The sequence below is a fragment of the Mauremys mutica genome, chromosome 21 (genome assembly GCF_020497125.1).
Source record: "Mauremys mutica isolate MM-2020 ecotype Southern chromosome 21, ASM2049712v1, whole genome shotgun sequence".
NCBI classification, from domain to species: Eukaryota; Metazoa; Chordata; order Testudines; family Geoemydidae; genus Mauremys; species Mauremys mutica.
The window spans coordinates 5972129-5988082 of record NC_059092.1 but is presented as its reverse complement, the minus strand read 5'-3'; the positions used below and the strand labels follow the sequence as shown (position 1 = coordinate 5988082).

The window sequence follows — 15954 nt, the reverse complement described above, 5'->3', positions numbered from 1 at the left end:
TTGTTGCCCTCTGATGGACTCTCACCAATTTGTCCACATCCCTTCTGTAGTGGGGGGCCCAAAACTGGATGCAGTACTCCAGGTGTAGCCTCACTAGTGCCAAATAGAGGGGAATAATCACTTTCCTCAATCTGCTGGCAGTGCTCCTACTAATGCAGCCCAATATGCCATTAGCCTTCTTGGCAACAAGGGCACACTGTTGACTCATATCCAGCTTCTAGTCCACTGTAATCCCCAGGTCCTTTTCTGCAGAACTTCCGCTTAACCAGTCAGTCCCCAGCCTGTAGAAGTGCATGGGATTCTTCCATCCTAAGTGCAGGACTCTGCACTTGTCCTTGTTGAACCTCATCAGATTTCTTTTGGCCCAATCCTCCAATTTGTCTAGGCCACTCTGGACCCTATCCCTACTCTCCAGTGTATCTCCCTCCCCGCAATTTAGTGTAATCTGCGAATTTGCTGAGGATGCAATCCATCCCATCATCCAGATCATTAATGATGATGTTGAACAAAACCGGCCCCAGGACTGACCACATGTCTTAAAGTGTGTCACCCAAACTGGAAACAGTACTCCAGCTGAGGCCTCATCGTTGCTGAGTAGAGTGGAACAATTACCTCCCATGCTTACATAGGACACTGCTGTTAATACACCCCAGAATTATATTAGCCTTTTTTTCAACTTCTTCACGTTGTTGGTGCATATTCAATTTGTGATCCACTATAACATTTAATTTTTTTCTTCCTAAGCCTAGTACTTCACACTTATTTTTATTATATTTAATCTTATTGATTTCAGACCGGTTCTCAATTTGTGAAAGTCATGTTGACTTCTAATCCTGTCCCGCAAAGTGCTAGCAACACTTTCCACCTTGGCGTCATCCACAAATGTTATAAGCATGCTGTCTCCACATTATTGTACAAGTCATTAATGAAAGTGTTTAATAGTACTGGCCCCAGGACTGGCCCCCACAAGCCCCCTCCCAGAGACCTTTTCCTGTTTTGACAGATAATATTATGAGTACATTTTTTTTCAACCAGTTGTGCACACATTTCATTTAGATCACATTTCCTTCGCTTGGTATTAAAGCAAGGGCAAAACGCCACATTTGTGCTGATGCAAGTCGCTGCCCTGAAAGAGAGAGTGCAGACGAGGGTTAAAAAACCCTCTCCTGAACTGCAGCTTGCAGAAAACTTTCCAGAGAAATGATCCAGGAGCATGTTGCCATCCTGTCAGCATGGCACCACTCTGACTTGGTGCAGGGTAAAGATAAGCTATTTTTTTATTGCGGGCTGGTGTAAGCCCCTGGAGTTTTAGGAATTAATAGCTTACTTTTATATGGTGCCTTTCATCCCAAAGCACACTGTACAAAAGCTTAGGTCAAGAAATGAAGTTGCTGAATCAGCTGAAGGTGGTTTCATTTAGTCCCATCTTTATTACTTGGATTATAAAATGCAAATCCTCTCCAGCTTGCATTTCCATGCCAGTCCTCATGTTTCCAGGTGAAATTCATGAATAACATCTCAGGCCTCAGATAATCCCCATGGCTCATTATGGGTGAATGGACTTCCCTGCTCTTGCACACAGCCTTAGGAAACTGGGCCTGGTGTAGGGAAGGCCACAGGAGTGGGGCTATGGAGGTATCCAACACACCACGCTGCTGGCAGGCCATCTCTATCACCCCCTCTCCCTCCCCACGCTCATGGCAGGCTGTAGTGTGGTGCGGAGGGCTTATGTGGGTTCTCCAAACTTGCATGAATGTCACTCCAGATGTGAATTTCACCATTTTCCATCCAGTCAAATAGTAAAGAGTCCCTAGTATTTTTCATTAGATTAGGTTAAAACAAACAAAAGTTATATGTATAGTACAGCGGTCTGGACTGGATGATGTATCCTCCCAGTCCTATATTTCTATGATTCGATGTACAATACCCTACTTGGATGTTGGTGGGGAATGGCTATTATGAAGACTTCTGAGGACTAGAAGATTTGGGACCAAATTTAGCCCTGGAGTGAATGAGTATAATTCCTGTTGACAGGAGTGGAAATTGTGCCTACTTACACCAGGGCTGAATTTAGTTCTTGGCCTACAGCCCTGTTCACTCCAGCACAAAGACTCTGCTGCATTATTCCTAACTCCTATATTCTTTTCCTTGATCCTTTATCTTCCACACCATCCGAATGAAAAATCTAGTGTCGTCTGGACAGTATGATTAGTTATAGAGGTTACCACCATGTAGATTAGGACCAAAATTAAGGTTTTTCATAGAAAAATCTAATATGAATAGACAGTTTTCAATAACCTAATTGTTAATGTTTTAAAATTAAATCAGTTTTTGTTTGTTTGGGTTTACATATTCTCTGCCAGTGTTGGTAATCCAAGCAGCCAACACTGTGCTAGTGCCTGAGAAATAGAAAGTGACTAGAAAATAACTGAAATTGACAAGTCTCATTTTCCTTGCCCAGTCAAAAGAAATTAATAAAAGGAAACAAGTTATGTAAAAGCAAATTGGCTCTTAACAGTTCTCTCAGTTGTAATTCTTTGATATCCGATCTTGTGTAAGTGGACATAGCTCCATTGACTTCAGTGCTACACCCATTAGTTACATTAACCTATACCAGGTGAGGATCTGACTCTCAGGCTTTATTAATAATAGGACCAAGATTCCTTTTTAATTTTGTGGTATATTGTGCGGTGGATTTTTAAGTAAAATTCTCCATGTACTGCAATCTGCTTAAAATGCATGGCATATGTGGCCCATCATTTTTAACCTGAGATTGTCCTTTTAGCTCCCTTAGTTCTTGTTAATGCCACTACCATAGAACAGTGACACAGGATAATACCCTCCCACTCTGTGGCATGCTGTAAATGCTGAGGCTTTTATGGAAAATAAATGTCAAGGGAAAATGAGGTGATTTTATTTGTCAAAAGAGATGATGCTCCTGACAGTTCTTTTACAATGACTTTATTTCTGTTATAGCAAATGACTGATGATGAGTCAGTCATCTGGGGCTAAGTTCTCCAGGCAGCCACGTAACACATTTTGGTGTGAAAATGGAGTTGCAAAATTTGTTTTCTTAAATGTTTCAGATTCATTACGCAATAGTAGACATAGGACTTTGGATTTTTATAACATCTTGCAGCTAATGATTGCAAAGCGTTGTACACCCAAAAACCTGCAGGGTAGAGTCTCACTTCCTTATGGATCAGGCCCCAAAGACAAGCACATGAGATAAGCAAGGGATGCATGCAGGAATCTCTTCACCCTCCACCAGAGTGCAGCCACCTCTAAAGCTAACCCTGTCATTTTGTTTAAAAACACAATCTATCCCTAAAAAAGTGCATGGGATCTTTAATGACCTGGATTCCATGTCTGTGTCTCAGGCCAAGACTTACAAATTACCAAAAAGGGGAAAGAAAACAAAAGTGAAACATTTAGAAACAACATATTTGAAAACTATTCCCTTCTTCGCTAATCTGCCAAGACCATACTTCTGGATGTCATATGTCCCCTGTACTAACTGATAGCATCAGTGATACTCAAAACAGGTCAGGGAATGCAAAAGAAAATAAATAAAAATATCACTGAGCTGCAATATCCAGCCTCGGCTGCAGCAGGAGAAATGCAGAACCTTGACTTTGGGTCTTGGCAGGTAAGTGAGTGAAAGGGTAAATATTGGCATTTCAATACCAAGGCAATAGGCACCTAAGAAATATCAAAGATAATAGATAGAGATAAATGAGCTGGCTGCACAGGTGACAAGACCCAGCAAATAGAAAAAAATATAGTTAGAATAAATCATCATCGCCTCCGTTGAAGTCAGGCTATGCCAATTTATCCCAACTGAGGATCTGGGCCATCGAATCCTCTGAGATACTTAGACAGGTGCTGTAGCTAGCTAGCTAGGTGAGTCTGTGTGTCAAGAGAATATTATAAATACATTTAAACATGCATCCCTAACCTTATGAGGTAATGAAATTATGAGCTAATGAAATTTCATTGTTGGGCAATAACTGTCCCCATGCGTCTTCAAGGTCACTTTACACCTTGACAGCTATATTAACTCGGGATGGCAATGTCTCTGTTACTCAGCTTACATTCACACGCTGTTATCCCAAAGCTTCTTTACATTATTAACTCCATTCACATGTGGCAAGAACATCATCTCTGGGATAATCAAATATTCCCTGTTCAGCCCATGGTGAGAGGAAACATTGTTCTGGTGGCTGATTCTTGCAGTAAGTGTAAATACTGAGCTGAATACACCCTTAAGTGACATAGTTTGGAGAAAAAACCCTTGTGCCTATGTGGGTCAATGTCACCCAGACATTCCAAGAAAGTTATATAAGTCCCAAGACAAGAGCTGTTTATGGTATATTAATCTGCAGCCTTTCATCAATATTTTAAAAGGTTTCTCTTCTGCTATCAGCAATATTTTTTAAGCTCCATGCTTATTGCAGAGCTGAGTGGAAGCAGCTGCACCAATGCTTCAGCAGCTCTGATGTGGTGCTTGCATCCAGTTACATGTGTCTCTGAGAGACTTGAGAGTTATCCACACACCCTGGTAGATAGGATCTCTTTGCTAATTTATAGTCCAACAAATACTTCCCATTTCAACAAGCAGGTTTTCATACTAATTTTCTGATAGCAGTAGGAGAGGCTCAAGAGATTATGCTGTCAGCTGAGTGCGTGTGTAGTTTTACAGGCAACTCCTATTAACTTTAAGCTGACCTGGGAACTCCCAGTGACTGGCACTGAAAATGGAGTTCTAGAGATCAAATTCTGATTCTGTTTATCTGGAGAAATCTGAAACTTCCATTCAAAGAGTGTTTTTGAAATAGTCCTTTCAGGACTTTGCTTTTTGCTGCCTCTCTGCTTTTCTCAACTTGTTCACCCTTTTGACCAGAGCTTTGCAAAAGATGTCCATTTCAGGTCACATAAGTTCGCATCCCCTCAAGTGTGCTTTTCTTTTTGTGTTTGCATGGGCCTATTGTGCTTTTCACAAGAGCAGGGATGATAAAACTAGTCTCCTGGCTCTATTCCAGCTGAATTACGTTCTTCTTCCCTGAGCTCCCCTGCTGTTACAACTGGGTATGTTCTTCACCTCCTGACTGTTGTGTAGTGTTGCTTTGAGCTGTTAGTTGCTATGCTCCATTATTGAGGTTGCTTCATTTCAGTGGTAAATGAAGCAATTCCTGAATGCACTAGGTGAAGTACTTCGTAGTTTTCTGGGACTCCTCCACCTCTTCCCTTCCATGAGGCTTAGCAAGTGAACCCTTACCATATGCTCACTTATTTTCTTTCCTTGACACAAAATGACTGTCCTATTATTGCTACCTCTCTGGGCAGAGTTAAGGGGAAGAGGACCTTTGGAATTTTCCATGTCCTTTACTCTTTTTGGGACTCCTAATCCTTTATCTTGCCTGTTCCAGCTCACACTGAGCCACTCAGAAACTCCATTCTCTTTCACATCCAGGTGGATCTGGATCTTTGAGGGAGAGGCCTGGAATTAAGTCACTAATGTCTGCAGGTGAAGTTTAACTCTTGTCCTCTACCAGTAGGGAATAGATTTCTCACCCCCAACCCCCGAAGAGTAAAAATTGATGAAGGCAAAATTGGCCCCTGATGGTGTCACATGTTATGACTGATTTGTCTCAGATTCATTCAACTCACAGGAATTCTCTATGGTCTCCGCAAGATGTTCTTTGGTGTATAGTACCTTGGCCACTAGAACTGGGGCAGAAGTAGTTTCTGAGCTCACTTAAGCAGCAGTTTGGTGGATGAAGGAGAAAGCCCTGCAGAACCTGTGAAGTGGGACTGTAGAGACCAGAGTGATGGCCATTATATGAGGGATGGATAGATCAGTGGCTGCTTTTTTAATTATTGTAAAATTTTTGCATTTTGATACTTTCTAGCCTGAGGTTTGTTAGTACTGGGGTCAGGTTGGCTTTGGGAAACGAAGATCTTTTAAAAATTGGATTAGGTAACTGGAGTTAGCAAATATGAAGCACCTAGGATAGACACAGTTTAACACCTTTAAAATTGTGTTAACACATTGTTTTGTTAATCCAGAGGTCCCGATTTCCTGACCCAGCAAGAACACCTAGGTGGTGCTTAGCAGTGGTAGATAGATGGTGCCTAGGCCATCAATAAGCTAAGGCCTTTGAGTATGTTGGTACTTCTGTGCTCTTACTTTTTCCACATAATCTCTGTTATTCATATGATAATTATAGTATATTTGGTTTAATTTGAGCACTTAAAGATTCCTGTTAAATGAGTATGTTGCTTTATTATGCTGTCAGTTGAGTACACAGTGAAGCTGGCTTATGGCAAAGTCATGTTTGTCACGCAATATCTTCACTACAACTGGAATTACACCTTGTATATCAAGATGCAGTGAAGCAATTCAGGATTTATGGTCTTTCTTCATAAACCAAATCTCTCTATCTCCACATCCCTCAATAAGCAGGTTCCACAGGATTCATTAATAACAGAATTGTATCCCATTTCTTTTTCATATTGGAGGAAAAAAGGAAGTTGAATTAAAAACAAGATCCTAGTTTGGTTCCAGTGACTAACTTTCTCAATTATTTTTTTCACAACAAGGAAAATAAATCAAGTCATTTTAAACCTTGGGTTTATTTATTTATTTAGGAGGAGAAATAAACAAACGAAAAGCTTTTTGTTCTTGACCGTATGTCCCCAAGGTAGTCTGTAGCCTTGTCTACACTCTTTTTTTAGTCTAAACATCATTTGTCCCCCACCCCCACAAATAAATGAAACAATCCTCCTATCAACTCTCGGTACTGCTCCAATCATGCTGAGTTGCCTACCTTTTATCAGAGCTCTAGTAATGTGGCAGAAAAAAATAGAAGACTTACATGTACGTGTTTTTTTTCTACACATGGTGAGGTTTTAAAAGCTTGCTTGGACACTTATGGTTTTGTTTTGTTTTTTTTATCCAGAGCAATGAATGACATTGGAGATTACACAGGCTCCAACATAGAAATATCCTGGTTACCTAATCTGGATGATTTAATGAAAGGATATGCACGGAATTTCAGGCCTGGAATTGGAGGTAAGAGTCTGATTTATGTCTCTTCTGATTTCTAATGTGTTCCTTGTATAATCTAATGGCCAGAGTTTCTCAGTGATCACGCTCCTCCCCCTCACTATGAACAACCCTCTTGTTTTGCGGCTTTGGTATAAAAACAAAACTCAGAGCAGGTTTGTCAAGAGGTTTCCAAACCTTTCAGGTACACCTGGGCCAGTCTACAGGATTGTGTCAAAACCATGCTCACTGTGCCGTTTCACCTGGTTCCAAAGCAAAAGTAATGGAAACTTGATTTCCACTGAGTTTTGCTTTGAGATTTTGCATTTATCTGAATTGGAAGCTCAAAGCAAAACTCAATGAATGTGAATGCATTGTGGGCTAAAGGCAAAAATGTTCTCCTGAGTCCTTGCACGATGATTCTGTCAAGTGTCACACGTTATTAAAAATGAGAGAGGCCTAACCCACAAAGTTTGGAGCCACACCTAGTCCCAGGTCATTGTCAATTTCAGTGGCATTTGGATCTGGGGTGTTGTTCAGGTCCTTTAAAGTTGAAGTCAAAGGGCCTAATTCCTCTCCATTCATCAGTGGGAATCTTTTCATTGACTTCAATGAGTGTTGGATCAGGCCCTAAACAGGCTCATTTTTTCTCACGTGAAAGAGCAAATGAGTCCATGAGTTGGGGCAAAAACATACCAAGATGTCAGGTTCCCTGGTTACAATATAAAGCATAGCAGTGCTCTGAATTTAAGGCAATCCAGTGAGTCTGCAGACATCGACCTTAAACAATCTACTAAATAAAAGGAAAATAACTCTGTGCTTTTTGGTCCCAGTGTTACTGAAACGCTTTATAAGGAAGTAAAATCAGTTGCTCAGATTTTCAAAAGCAACTAGTGATTTTTGGGTGCACAACTTGGGATGTCTTGAAGGGGCCTGATTTTCAGGAGGTGGGGGCTCAGCAGTGTGTGAAAGTCAGAGCCCTTTAAGGTGTCTCAGTTTGGGCCCCTCAAAATGGAGTCCTCCCAAATCACTAGTCAATTTTGAAAATCTTGGCCAATTTGACAAGGCTGTGGCTGGCCTGCAAAGAGACTGTAAGATTTTAAACATAGTAACATGGCAACTACTATAGACTGTCCTGTAGCTCAAGGGGCATTTTGTTTTCCCTTTTGAGCATGTGTGCAGTTCAGCTGATGCCCATGTGGCCTGCGTATGTATGTGGACCTGGATCTTTATAGAGTTGCAGCAACAATACAACATACATAGGGTGTTTAGATAGCATTGGGCAACCCCCCTTTCCAGCATTCTTTCCAAATGATCACTCTATCCCAATCCACAGAACAATGAACATGGCAAAGCATGCATGTGAATAGAAGCAAAACTTCCATCTTGCCAGGGCAGAAGAATTCTACTAAGAAATCTGGATACGTCGGCAAGTCAGTCAGTTTATAATCAGCTTTAATTGGCACTCTCATAAGCCATAATGTTATTTTTCACCTGAAGCAGCTTCTTTCTAAAGGGGTAAAGTTTTCTTATCTTTGAAAATGTCAAAGAAATTACTTCCACTGATCCTTAAAGCTGAAGGCTTTAAGGCATACAAGCAGTTCCTATTTTCTCCTGAGTTTTTACACCACTCCTATCACCATGGTATCTGAACTGACTTTTGGAAAGTCATTTTGTGGTCCATATCAAGTGGTGATCATTTCTGTACTTGGATACTCAAAGTAGGTGTAATGATTTCAAGGGGTTGCCACCAACTGTCAGAGATCATGACCAACCTCCCTTTCTTTATGGCTAGATGGGAGGGTTTCTATGGAAACTTGGCATCACAATAAGAGGTTGGAAACCCATTGTTCTAAGACATTTTATTTCGGGAAACTGTGAGTAGGGGAAAGGATATTTAGAGATTCACTTCTGTGAACTGACTCCATATGAAAAGATTGACAAAGCTAGTGCATATATAGTCATACCATATCCTCCCCAATTTAACATGTCTCTTTCTCAGGCCCTCCTGTTAATGTTGCCCTAGCGATTGAAGTAACTAGCATTGACCACATCTCCGAAGTTAACATGGTAAGTTGCCATTTAAACTTGTTAAGACTGGAAAGCTGGGAATGCTTATACTGTGGTGATGGGGAGTATAGAAAACCAATTAGGCATATATGATTGTTCTGCATAGAACGATCACTAGCTGAAATGAATTGGCAAGGAGAGAAAAAAATGTCCTACATTTTTCAACTGAAAAATTGATACAGGAAAATCCTATCAAGAGCAGACTTACAGCTGCATGCTAGCCCATAGGCCAGATCCTCAGCGGCTGTACATTAGCATTGCATATCTTTACTGGAGCGACACTGATTTGCACCAGTTAGGGATCTGGCTATGTATGTCCCATTTAAACTGGCTTAGTGGAGAGGGCAGGGTTGGAGTCTGAAGTATGTTGCCCTTATTGTTAGGAAAACTATTTTTAAGAATTAAATCCAATTTCTACTCCAATTCCACTTCCTCCTGGACACTTCTGGAAAGAGGCCTACGGAGCTCAGCCTCTTTTTTGCCCCTCTGCAAAGCTACTGAGTTGTGGGATGCTCCCTTAACCATCGCAGCCATGCCCACACCCCTGAACAAAACAACAGGCTAGATTCTAGAGCACGTCACGATACCACATATCTAAGAACTGCAAAGATCAACTGCATTTTTGTAGCCTATTAAACCTGAAAGATTTATTTTTAAAGCTATAGCTGTGACTTATCACTGACCCCTTCTCTCTATTGCATTCACTTGGGGCTTTAATTTTTTTAACCTGACTGAAAAAAACCACTGGTCCTACTTAGGAAAGGTGCTCAGGAGAGATATTAACCTGATTATTCCCATCAGTCTCAGACAGACATGCAGCTCTTGCTACACAGTATACCTGACAATGCCATTGAATCAGAGCAGTTAAACACATGCTTCGGTATCTTGGGGTTATCCATGGGTAGAAACAGACAAGAGACATTAAAATGTCCAGGCAGTTTTATTCTGATAGAGTATAAAAATATTCCAGTGCACAGGAAACAGCTATTAGATGTTCCAGACTAATACAATGAAATTTGACCAGGCCCCAAGATATCATCATTGTGTTTGTTTCACATGGTTTGTTAACTGTTGGTTTTTCTTGTGCTAGGAATACACCATGACAGTATTTTTGCATCAGAGCTGGCGAGACGACCGGCTGTCTTACAACCACACCAATGAAACTCTGGGCTTGGACAGTCGATTTGTGGACAAGCTCTGGATACCAGATACGTTCATAGTAAATGCCAAGTCTGCCTGGTTCCATGATGTGACTGTAGAAAACAAACTTATCAGGCTACAGCCTAATGGAGTCATTTTGTATAGCATCAGGTAAAGAGAGAGAGAGTTTCTCTCGTGTTAGCTTTTTGAATAGACTCAAAAATAATCACCCCCTTTCCCTAGATTATTTTTTAATACAACCATTCATTTTAAAAAACTAAAAAAAACCACATTAGCCTGATGCATTTCTGTTGATGACCCCTCATCTCTCTGCCGAGTCTACACGGGAAAGGCACCTGTGGAAACAGTAACAAGTTTCCTGTCATGTAATCATTAATCACAAGTACATCATTAACAGAGCATGATCTTGCTATAATTGGGGTTGTTCTACAGCCACCAGCCCAAGAGGCAGTGTGAACAGAGCAAAGAGTTCCTGGGTTCTGTTGTTGACTCTGCCACTGATTCTCTATGTGACCTTGGCCAAGTCATCTAGAATCTCTCAGCTTTAAACTTCCCCATCTGTGCAATGGCAATAACAACATTTCCCACCTCACAGGAGTATTCTGAGAAAAAGTTAATCTGTGCACAATGCTTTGGAGCTGTAGGGTCAAATTCATTCCTGGAGTAACTTTATTGACATTACACCAGAATGGATTTGGCTCACAAAACTCTATAATAGTGCTTATTTATTTATTTAGTAGTATCTGGTCTTGAACAAGTCATTTAACCATTCACTAGCTGTTTCCTGTACCTCAGGGGGGTGCTGTGAGGACTGGTTAGGATAATAGCCTAAAAGGCTTTGAAAGTATTACTGTTTTTTGATGTGGGCATGGCAGCAAAATGAGGACAGAGACATGCATGGAAGTAAGCAGCAGGCCACAACTTTTATTAAACTTGAACACAGGGAAGAGGCACTATCTGCCCATCAGCCATGCTCTGCTGTACCAGACATTTAATTTGTTCCAGTGTGGGGTTAACAGGGTTCTTTGCCATATAACCATATAACTCCTCAGCCTACCCCTAGGACACAGCTTTCTCTGAGTCTTAGCATCCTAGATCCTGCCGTGAGCAGGACAGAAGGTGCAGCAGTGTGGGGACCTTGGCCTGCGAAGGTCACAAGGTCTAATCCTGTCACATGAGCCCAAGGCCCATCACCAAAATCCCAGGTCTTTTGCCTCTGGGAACCATTCATTTTATTCTCTTAACCACACTGGAAACCAGCTGTAAGTTGCGACAAACAACTTCACCCCAGTACCTCAGTTAGGTCCCATGCGTGTTGCAACTCAAACCACTGTGGCTTGCAGATGCTGCAAAAAAACGCCCTCCCTGGTTCTCCGCCAACTGGCACATGGAAGGAATTCCTTCCTGACCCCTAAGCAGGTGATTGGCTAGACCTGCAGTATCCGTCAGGCCGGGTTCCCATTCCTAACTCAGATGGGTAGGGTGGGCTGCTGGAATGGAGCCAAAAAAGGCTCCACACGGCCCCTGCAGCGAGTTAAATCCTGGGAGCTGGCAAATGCTGGCCAATCAGCTGGCTAGTGGATGCCAGAGACTCATGGGGGAAGGAGCTACCTATTGTCCCTTGGTGAGTGTCTCCCTCCCTTGCTGCTCGGACTGACCCCCTGTTGCTGCCAGCCCCATCAAGTTCCCCCACCTGTAGATGCAGGTGAGTGGCATTTTAACAATAGAGGTTTCCTACCCAGTCTTTGGATTATGGGGAAAATTACATGCCAAACTATGAAAGTCTACGGCCCTCTCTGAATATAACTAACTGGTACTTTGATTTTCTTTGCATGAGGCAGGGTTACCTCAACTGTGGCCTGTGACATGGACCTTACCAAGTATCCCATGGATGAACAAGAGTGCATGCTGGATTTGGAGAGCTGTGAGTACGAAAGTCTGAGCACAGTGGTTCCTATAATGTATGTTCTGTTGAAAGCCTGCAGAGATAATCCTTAGCTTTGGATCTGTGAGTTAACTTAAATCAATCAAATACAAGGACTGTTTTGGGTTTAGTAAATATAAGGCCCAACCCCAATTCCCTTGATTCCAAGTTTGGGCATCAGGTTATAGAGCCTTACAGCACTAGTTCAAAACTGCCACAGTCAGGGTTGCCAGGTGTCTGGTTTTCGACTGGAATACCTGGTCAAAAAAGGACCCTGGCGGCTCTGGTCAGCGCTGCTGACCAGGCAGTTAAAAGTCCAGTTGGTGGCACAGCGGGGCTAAGGCAGGCTCCCTGCCTGCCTTGTCTCCGTGCAGCTCCCGGAAGCAGTGGCATGTCCCATCTCCGTTTCCTACGCTTAGGGGCATCAAGCGGGTTCCTCATGCTGCCCCGACTGCACGTGCCAGCTCTGCAGCTCCTATTGGCTGGGAACCACGACCAATGGGAGCTGTGGGGGTGGTGCCTGTGAATGGGGCAGCGTGCAGAACCATCTGGCCGCGCATCTATGTAGGAGCCGGAGGGAGGACATGCTGCTGCTTCCAGGAGCTGCTTGAGAAAAACATCACGTGGAGCCTGCACCCCTGACACACACACACGCCCGCCCATGCCCATGCCCCATCCCCAGCCCTGATCTTTCCATTTACTTCAGGGGGCTTTGGATCAGGTCCTGAGAGACAAAGTAGAGCGTACAGAGAGACTGAGCCCCAGGGCAAATTTCTGAGTGGGTTTTTTTCTCTAAGAGAAATCAAAAGGGGCAGAATTCCAGGTGTGTGGGGACTGCTATTGTGACTAGCCCCTGTAAAGGGTTCTGTCATTCCTTGGCAACACCTCACCCCTACACAGGAGTCAGTCAGAATCTGGGCCATAGACTGGTGACATTCTATTTAGTGCTTACTGGGAAACCTGTATAAATTGTGTCTGTATTCTACTCAGGAGTCATTCTCCTCTTAATCAGTGTTAAGCATTAATGCTTTGGGGACAAATTCACTCCTGATGTAAGCAGGCACTACTCATTGACAGCAGCGAGTTTGGCTTTTTGTGGCTACTTCAATGGGAGAGTAGAGTCCTGATGTTTCCAGAGATTTAGGACTAGCAGAGTACCTGAGCAGGGGCAAACACATTGCCACATTAGGGTGAGTGTCAGTCGCTCTCTTTCTTTTATAGCATTGATTCTGTTTTCTAGGCAATTAACCACAATACATTTTCATCCTGTCAAAAACAGCAATCTGCAGTTTTACTTATGTAATAAGCAAATGCAGAGGCAGCAGACAATGAACTAGCAATCAATTAACTCTCCCGGCAAGTTTTGCAGGGATTTTTTTTTTTATTTAATTTGAGGATTTTTATTTCAGTGCAATAAACATAAGTAGAAATAAAGCCTCTTTAAACAAACATATTAAAGCAAAACCAGAAGAAACTTTCCTCCTGTTGTTTCCACATGCAGGGTTTCTGCTAGGCAACTCCTAACCCAGACCAAGGTGACTGTGTATTCCCACCTTCCTGCAGCATTGGTGTGGTCCATTCTTAGTGCTGTTACAAGATACCTTGCTCTATTTCTATCTAGACAGCCATTTCTCACTAGTAAGGGGATGCTGACAGGTTACGCGTTAGGGAACAGATTACCTGCTGTGTCTAACTTCTTCAGGGCACAGTAGGGGGGTAATGAGATGCCAGGTGGCTGAGTATAACTCTGATTCCCTGCCTCACCTTCGCCTCAAAGGTACAAGCAGGGGCATCTCTAGCTTTTTTGCCGCCCCAAGCATGGCAGGCAGGCTGCCTTTGGCGGTGTGCCTGCGGGAGGTCCGCCGGTCCCGCGGCTTCAGCGTACCCATCGCCGAATTGCTGCTAAATCCGCAGGACCGGCAGACCTCCCGCAGGAACACCACCAAAGGCAGCCTGACTGCCGCCCTTGCAGGGACCCATAGGGTGCCCCCCCGCGGCTTGCCACCCCAGGCACGTGCTTGGAGCACTGGTGCCTGGAGCCGCCACTGGGTACAAATTAGAGTAGCCTCCATGGATCACCTGACGGCTGGGGATAGCTGTGGTGTATCACTCTCCAGTCACTCTCTCTTCTTGCCTGGCTTTACCTCTGATATGTCCTCTGCACCAGGGTCTTCAGAAAGGGTGATGCAGGGGCTAGCTTCATTGGCTCTATGCCTACCCATGACATTGGGATAATCCCCAGTGTTGGGGTTCTGACCAGTCTTTGCTCCATCCGCTTTGCTTGACTGGCACAAAAGTATTGGAAGTGGCACAGAATCTACTCCTATAGATGTAAAAAAAAACATTGTTTTTACCTGTGTTATGAGTGAACACCTTAGATGATTCAAACTGAAGGAATCATTAACAGTCTAATTTACTTTTCACTAATCCTGCTGCTTGGTTACTGTTTTGCAGTTCTGTCAGTTTGGATAATGAAAATATACTACTTTGGTCAGCTTTAATTTGTGGTCAGATTCTCATGCCTTAGCATAATATTGCTGTGTTTGGATTGCAAACACCGCAAAGGAAATATTCTTTTATTAGTTTGTTTTCCAACTGTTTCCACTGGAATGTAAACAAAAAACATCATGACCATTTTCTGTTGCTCTTAGGTTTTTTTAAAAGCTTATTTTTAAGTTGTGTTCTCCACTTCAAAGCTCTTCTAAAATTCTGAACGGTGTGAGCTAGCCTGGATTCTCCCCTTTGAGGGAGCACTATTCTGGCTGGGTCACTGGCAACCTCACTGTTGATAGGACATTGAGTTATCCAGATTGAAACACAACATGTTTGTTGTAGGATTGATAATGAGCAGCATGGCAGAGTCGTCTGAGTTTCACTTTCAGCCCATCAATGTTTATTTTTCCCCAAATCTTTGCATTTATTCAGCTTCTTTTGGCAGATGGCTACGCTTCAGAGGATATCGTGTACCACTGGTCAGAAAACCAGGAGGAGATCCATGGGCTGGATAAACTGCAGCTTGCTCAGTTCACAATCACTAATTACCGTTTCACAAGAGAAATGATGAACTTCAAATCTGGTAACAGATTCTGTGTCTTCATTGCAGGCATTCTCCACTATCTGTAACAGACAATCCCCTCTCTTAAGTAACCAATTTAATGTGTCCATCTGGTTTCCATTACATTTTTATTTAGCCTGTACCTAAAAAGACATACATTTTTTGCTGGTCCCTTGGGTAGTCATTGCAGTATATTGTGACACATCCATAGCCGTCCTGGGCTTTGTGTTTGCCATAATGCTGCACATGGCTTCCAGTCAGCACTTCACAGCAACAGCAGAGCTAGAACTCAGGTCCTCCTGCTCTAATTTGCAATTTAGGCTATAGGAGAATCTCCATTATTCCTAATAATATTGTGCTTATGATATCAAGTTGAGTAGTTCTGATTCCATCCACTGGAGGGTAGTGGTACACATACATACTAGCCTGCCTACTGCAATGTTTGTAAAATCCTGAAGTCATTTCTTCCCTACTGATTTTTGTCCTCTTACATGTGGTTAAATGCTCATTTATGCTGCCCCCTTATCCATCAAGCTCTTTCCCTATTAGTTTTAAATTAACATAATCTTTAAAAAAAATCTAAATTTAGTGTCTGTAGGATTTTCCACCGCAGATTATAAAAACCTTAAGGCAGATCATATTTTGAAATAGTGTCATTAGAGCAAGGGATTAGGAATCTGGACTCCTGAAATCTAT

General features: G+C 42.6%; 1 protein-coding gene across 11 annotated transcripts in view; it reads left to right on the top strand.

Moving 5' to 3' along the window:
- Window positions 1–15954, top strand: part of GABRD (gamma-aminobutyric acid type A receptor subunit delta) — a 44193-nt gene that overhangs the window by 24559 nt on the left and 3680 nt on the right. For 9 of the 11 annotated variants that reach the window (XM_044995862.1, XM_044995861.1, XM_044995863.1 and 6 more), the window contains 5 exons: window positions 6963–7075; window positions 9051–9118; window positions 10209–10429; window positions 12121–12203; window positions 15142–15279. In XM_044995862.1, the coding sequence (XP_044851797.1) occupies window positions 6963–7075; window positions 9051–9118; window positions 10209–10429; window positions 12121–12203; window positions 15142–15279 (623 nt within the window). Of the gene's footprint in view, window positions 1–6962; window positions 7076–8384; window positions 8482–9050; window positions 9119–10208; window positions 10430–12120; window positions 12204–15141; window positions 15280–15954 lie in introns of those variants that run through there. The other 2 variants (XM_044995867.1, XM_044995868.1) reach the window with 2 other exon arrangements.